The sequence below is a fragment of the Mytilus trossulus genome, chromosome 9 (genome assembly GCF_036588685.1).
Source record: "Mytilus trossulus isolate FHL-02 chromosome 9, PNRI_Mtr1.1.1.hap1, whole genome shotgun sequence".
Lineage (NCBI taxonomy): Eukaryota > Metazoa > Mollusca > Bivalvia > Mytilida > Mytilidae > Mytilus > Mytilus trossulus.
In genome coordinates this window covers 44838734-44845407 of record NC_086381.1, presented here as the reverse complement: position 1 = coordinate 44845407, position 6674 = coordinate 44838734, and the positions used below count along the sequence as shown (strand labels likewise).

The 6674-nt window shown below is 32.9% G+C and overlaps 1 protein-coding gene across 1 annotated transcript; it reads right to left on the bottom strand.

Moving 5' to 3' along the window:
- LOC134683924 (basic phospholipase A2-like) lies at positions 1-5493 on the bottom strand. Its single transcript, XM_063543243.1, has 4 exons — positions 5410-5493; positions 4716-4866; positions 1201-1313; positions 1-135 (listed from the first exon to the last, which is right to left on the bottom strand). Exons 1-4 carry the CDS (start codon positions 5456-5458, stop codon positions 32-34), a joined length of 417 nt encoding a protein of 138 aa, XP_063399313.1. The 5' UTR covers positions 5459-5493; the 3' UTR covers positions 1-31.
- Positions 5494-6674: the final 1181 nt, after the last annotated feature.

Below are 6674 nucleotides of genomic sequence, written 5' to 3'. Positions count from 1 at the left end.
ATTATCTGGTTTACAGTATTTGATCAATACATTAACAGATGTTATAGTTTGCTGGGTTGTATGTGTTTCTATGTAGACAATCTATAAACAACTTGTCACATCTACAAACTCTGTATTTACAGGAACCATAACTATCTGAAAGTGAAAATAAAGATGGATGAGTATAAAAAAGTACAACCACAAAAATACTGAACTCCGAGCAAAATTCAAAACGGAAAGTCCTTAATCAAAGTACAAGTTAAATTTAAAAGCTTAAACATACCAAACGAATGGACAACTGTCACATTCCTGACTTGGTACAGACATTTCTCAAAGTAGAAAATGGTGAATTTAACCTGGTTTTATAGCTAGCTAAACCTCTCACTTGTATGAAAATCACTTAAAATTCCATTATATTGACATACTAGTACTAAGTAGATGTGGGAAGGAGAAATTTCAAAAAGACGTACAATTGACAATTTGATTTTAGCATTTTTTTAATCGGGCGAATAAAAGTAAATTGATAACATATACATAGTACTAGTTCTGAATATACTATCAATGCAACCTATCTTCTTTTTTTGGCATATCATATATATTTTACAACTATGACCACTTTAATATGCATTATATTTGCTACTATGGAAATACTATGATTTGTTTGGTTGAAATTCACTTACTTTTATCCAACGTTGAGTGTTTTTGAAGATTGATTCACCTCACGTTAGAAGATGAAAATGACGATGTAGCTCGTGGTAAAATATTTAGCATAAATGGCTAACTCGTGGCATATAGACGATAAATTCAAGGCCCCCTTTCCACCCCCATGAAATATATTCTTGAATAATTATACTGTCTCCTTTAATTCCATTTGTTGAGTCCATCAACTCAAAAAGGTGAAAGTAATTAAGGTGGTTAAGATGGTGCGGTAAAGTTATAACCTTAAACCTATCATTAAAAACATGTTCCTTAAAGTAGAAAGCATATATGAGCATAAATGGGCGGGTTTACATGGACATCATGATCAAATTTCGCGGTTATAATTCAAACTGAACGTCGAATTTTAACAGTGCTTATTTATTTTCAAGGGGGTGATCGTGCCAACCCCTCGCAACCCCATGGCTACGAGTATGCTTATTTAACCATATAATAGGTCTCTCTTCTACTGAATTTTACACTGTCAAAGAATATGGTAATTTTGGAAAGCCTTTGCATACTTACCTTTGCAGTGAACTGTCCTCATATTCAAAATCTTGTAATTATAATGTGTCCATTTAGTCCGGCACCACCAGCTGTCTTCATCCCCATAGCATTTGTCATGAACTTGACAGCACCTCGAATGTATAACTTATACTTATTATTTAAAACCGATCACACATCGTAATATTAATATCTCTTCATTAGTCTTTAATACATTGACAATCATAATTTCTAATATACTTTATGATGAAAAACTGTTAAAAGTAGTACGCTGTTAATAAAACGAAATTTCTGAGGTACAACATACATTTATAAGCTCATGCATGGTTAGGTCAACTGCATAAAGATGTTGCATCTGCATTACATTTTGTAGGAACATGATAAATGTATAACAATAGCTTACATGAATTTGTACTAGCATGATCAATACGACGGGTGACAGATATGGAGCAGGATCTGCCAACCCGTTCGGATCACCGGAGATCAACCATAGTTTTGGTGTGGTTTGTGTAGCTCTGTCTTTAGTTTTCTATTTTGTGTGTTGTGTACTATGTTTTGTCTGTTTGTCTTTTTTGTTTTAGTCATTGCTTTGTTTTATTTTCGACTTATGAGTTTGTTTATGACTATGGTGTCTATCGCATTTCTTTTACATAGTGCTTCGTAAAAGAAATCCCAAGTTTGGTTTCTGGTATCAAATTACTTAAACCGTACTATCGTCTTAACAACTTCTTATTCTTTTTTTTAGATTGTTTCCATTTTATTCGGTTACAAATGTACACAGTTTCCCTTTTTCGAAATACTCATGACCAATTTTCATGTTATGAAGATTGCTATTGAGTAGTATCACTGGGGTAAAGCTGATGACCGTAACTGCATTCACGGTCATCCCAAGATGTCAGCTGAAAAATTAGGTCAGTATTTTTATTGTCTGTTAAGGTGTTTTTACATCATTTTCTTTACAAAGCATACATTGGTACGATGTAAATTTATAAAAGATTCACACGGAAGTCACAAATCTCTACCGAGGAACGTGTATAGAACGGGAAATTGGATTTGAAAAATTCGCTAAGATGACCGTAAATCATCTTTAAAATATTTTCAAGATGACCGTAACATATAATAAGGATGACCGTGATAGGTAAAATGATGACCGTAATTTCGAAAGGATGACCGTAATTTATAAAGGATGACCGTAACTTTCATAGTATAATCGTCATTTCTAAGAAATATCCGTATTAATTCAATTGTATTAACTTTTTGTATCAAATAATTAATCGTGTTGTTGTAAGGCGTATTTATTAAACAACATTATCATAAAGGTAGACAAAAATTTGATGACCGATAGATATAGGATTATTGCATGCATTGATTTCCTTAAAACAAGTTAATTAATGTAGTTATTGGTTAAAATAAATAAAAATATGGACCAAATCAAGTTCACCTTAAGTTACTCTGCACGAGGTATTTTGAAATTCATGCCAAGAAATTGCCTCCGTTGAAATTCTGCAAACACCCCATAGAGCAAATTACATGGATGATTACTATTGACCATTTGGTATATGGCTGTGTTCTAAGCGACACGTACATGAAGGTCATAAATTAATTTGTTGAATGAAATGAAATCTTTGAATACTAATGGGTGCCGTAGGTGGTCGATCGGAATTTTTAGCGAGGTTTTCTTGGCATGGAGTAACAGATAGAAAACTCTGGGTTAGAATTTATAGAACAAAAAAGAGGCGTTGGCAAATATTTCACGTATATTTTGAACACAGAGAGAATTATCCCGGCACCCTTTGCCAAAACACCCTTCTTTTTTCTCTTTTGTGCCTTCGGACTTTATGTTTTGAATTGTAGTTTCACTTTCCATATTCGGTATTTATTCTAATGTATGCTCCACGTGGTAAAAATCACGTGATGCAGGAATATACGGTATCTTGGAGTTAGGCTATTCCTTTCTTTTCGGGGCGTATACTCCAAGCAAGCAACATGCATGTGTATAACGGCACTGTAGATTTTCGTACTGAATAAAGAAAGTTGCCGGTCCGGTACATGAACAGATTGGTTAGAAAGCAAGGTTTTAATTATAATTAGATTGGAAAGCTTAATTCGAGGGTTGAAAATACAGAGTACAAAAAGGGGGCGGAGGGGTGTTCCACAGGGAATATTTTATCTTATGAACTCTACATTTGTCCAAAAGGTTTATTATTATTTGTATTTAATTAAAAGAGAAAAGACCAATGTAAAACCAATTGTGACTGATCTTTCTACCTTTCTCCCGTACAGGTTGGTTAGAACTTTTGATGAAAAATAAACACTAGCACATCATAGAAAAGCAAGTGAGTAATCTATGTTTCAAATTTTATAACAAAAATCTCTTTATTAATGGCTGTTGATTTTCGATAAAAATCTTGGTTTATTTGCCACAAAGTACTCTTTTTCTATTATATGCAATGCACCAGTAAATAATAATGCTTTGCATCAAGTTTCCGCCTAGTATATGTTTAAAATGGGCTGTATCTATTATTCATTATATCTGTAGTTTTGATACAATTGATGTTTAAAAAAAAAATCGTACAAAAACTGCTACAGAAGGGTACACAAACCTTAAAGCATGGCAGTACCTTTATATATGTAAAAGTTATATAAAGTCTATGTTTGAGAAAAAAAACTAACTTACCTCGTTTTTGAGTTGCATCTTTTTTTTTAAATATGCAGAAGATAGCAAAATAAACAGACATACGAGTTTCATTTAATACGGTCCACTCAGTTACACAGTTAAAATCACATATTGTTTGCAGGTGTCTATTTTCTATAGTGTCCATTTAAATCAAAACTACTCAGAACATCGATTATACTATTTACTATCATTTTCATATAAACTCAAAATACGCCAAATAGTTAAAAAGAACTTACCGATCCCCTATTGCGACAAACTCAACAAAAGACAATGCATACATATATGGATATTTCTTTCAATTGACAGTCATCCTTTTAAATTAAGTCATTCTTTATAAATTACGGTCATCCTAAACAATTTACGGTCATCTTTTAACCAATTACGGTCAGCCTTGTTATGAATCGCTAATCCTGTTACGGTCATCTCCATTACGATTTACGGTCATCCTAGCGAATTTTTCAAATACAAATTCCCGTTTTGTACACGTTCCTCGGTAGAGATTTGTGACTTCCGTGTGAATCTTTTATAAATTTACATCGTATCAAAGTATGCTTTGTAAAGAAAATGATGTAGAAACACCTTAACAGACAATAAAAATACTGACCTAATTTTTCAGCTGACATCTTGGGATGACCGTGAATGCAGTTACGGTCATCAGCTTTACCCCAGTGAGTATTGAAACCTTAAATTATGAGGATATTTGGTTTATTTACTAAACATGCACGTCAAAAATGTAATACTGCTGTTACCATCCAAATTTCCAATTGACATGAAAATGTAAAACATGCGTTGAATGCATTTTTAGATTCCAAAATGACAGTTGATGGGTTCTCATTTGCAAACACATTCATAAACTTACCGATCTATACCATCTACTGGTGTACCTGCACCCCCGAATCCACAATAACAACCATAATCAAGAAGTGCTATACCCCGACTGTATCCAAAAATTGCGATCATCAGATTGGAAGAATTCCACATCGCCTTTTTACTTATGTTACTATGTACATCTAAAGCAGACAATTATTAAATCAAGATTTTTCCATTGATTTCTGATGCTTTTTATTAAAACACAACATGTTATCAGTTAGTTTTGTAAATTGAAAGTTTTATATAAAGGTGATCGTCCTTTTCCAACATAATCAAAAGAGAAGTTACGGTATGATTAGTACCACAATGACTGTACGAACTGCAGGACTATTTGTAACAAATGTACAGATTTTAAAAGTATTGTCAATTCCCTGGTTATTCAGTAATGCTCCGACAGTACGACTACGACACATTAAATCGCTACTGTGCCAAACATTGCAATAACTTGACTCAAAGAAGATGAGAAATTATAAAGAGCACAAAAATCTGTCCGAAAAGATAATATCGAAGTATTTGATTATGAAATTTCTAAAACAAATGTTGTGTGACGCTTGTATTTAAGTATATCCCGTGTTTTCTCAATTCTTATTTATCAATCAAGCTTCCTGTAAGTTATGTTTTATACAGTCATTTAGAAAATCTCCTAAACAATTATAGTCAAATATATTTGTATATAAAATTACCATCTTGATCATCCAATGCGTTCACATCATCTAATTCTGATCTTTCCATATACTTCCTCACTTCATTTAAAACACTTTTGGAATAACCTGAAGTATTTATGATGTCTTTATTCCAAAACAAAGCTTTGTTTATAGGATACTTACAATGTTTGAAAAATTAAGTATGCATGCACCACATGACATATACATACACAGACATGCATTTTGTATTATGAAAGTTGTAATATTTGTCTTTTAAGTTAAATCAGTTAATCATATTACAATTATATGTATAACGCATGCGACAAACATAACATATCAAAAATAAAATAACTTGAACCACGGGACTGCTCGGCTAATTGGAAGCGAATGCCATACAGTTAGCTTGATATAAAACCAGGTTTTATCCACCATTTTTCACATATGAAAATGCCTGTAGCAATTCAGGAGTATGACAGTTCTTATCCATTCGTTTGATTTGTTTTGGCTTTGATTTTGTCATTTGTTTATGGACTTTCAATTTTTTCAATTTTCCTCGTAGCTCGGTATTCTTTGTTATTTTACTTTTTACAAAGATTGCTAACTTCGTGTATACTTTTTTGTACATATAAACATTTTATTAATTTAAGAGGTTTGTTTCCACATATTTAACGTCCCCTTTTGTCAGCATAATTAAAATATTATAATAGAATTATTAACCAATTGTTTAGAGATAAGTAGCAATCTTCCTTGTTCAATTATTTCAACTGAGGTTGGATTTTTTTTCCTATTATGAACTACCCCACCACTTCCTCCTTTGATAATGAAATGTTCGTGGATACCTTGCCTTATATTTCTCCGAATTTCAGGGTGCGTTCTTATAGTTTGTGCAATGTGATCCCTTTGTAGAGTCATCCCCGTTTCTTGCGTAACTGCTTCTAATAAACAGTCATAATGCCTAGATTCGCCATCAATACTTTTTGGAGATATAAAATGGCCAATGCCAGTTTCAGGATTGACATGGAATTGTAATGTTATGCATCCCTGTTCCCCACAATATCTTCCACAAGGTGTAAACTTCTCAGGCATAGTTATTGCGTCTCCTCCAATGGTTTCAATGTTAATAACAGCACCTGTAATCTCGGAAACAGCTTGAACTGAGTGTATACCTAGTGGAATTCCTTCTTTCACAATGTCAGCAAACAAGTTTGGGTCCCTCGTATTCTTTAATAATTTTAGAAGCTTCTTAGTGTACTGTAACTTTATTTCGTCTTTCGTTTCAGTTGGTGCTTGCTGCAGTTCAGACT

Bases quoted from the DNA above. Each gene is read 5' to 3' on its own strand.
- LOC134683924 (XM_063543243.1), bottom strand. From the start codon at position 5,458: ATGGAAAGATCAGAATTAGATGATGTGAACGCATTGGATGATCAAGAT. The intron at 4,867-5,409 runs GTAATTTTATAT...TGTCTGCTTTAG, and splicing joins CGCATTGGATGATCAAGATG to ATGTACATAGTAACATAAGT. The intron at 136-1,200 runs GTAAGTATGCAA...TTTCACTTTCAG, and splicing joins GAGGACAGTTCACTGCAAAG to ATAGTTATGGTTCCTGTAAA.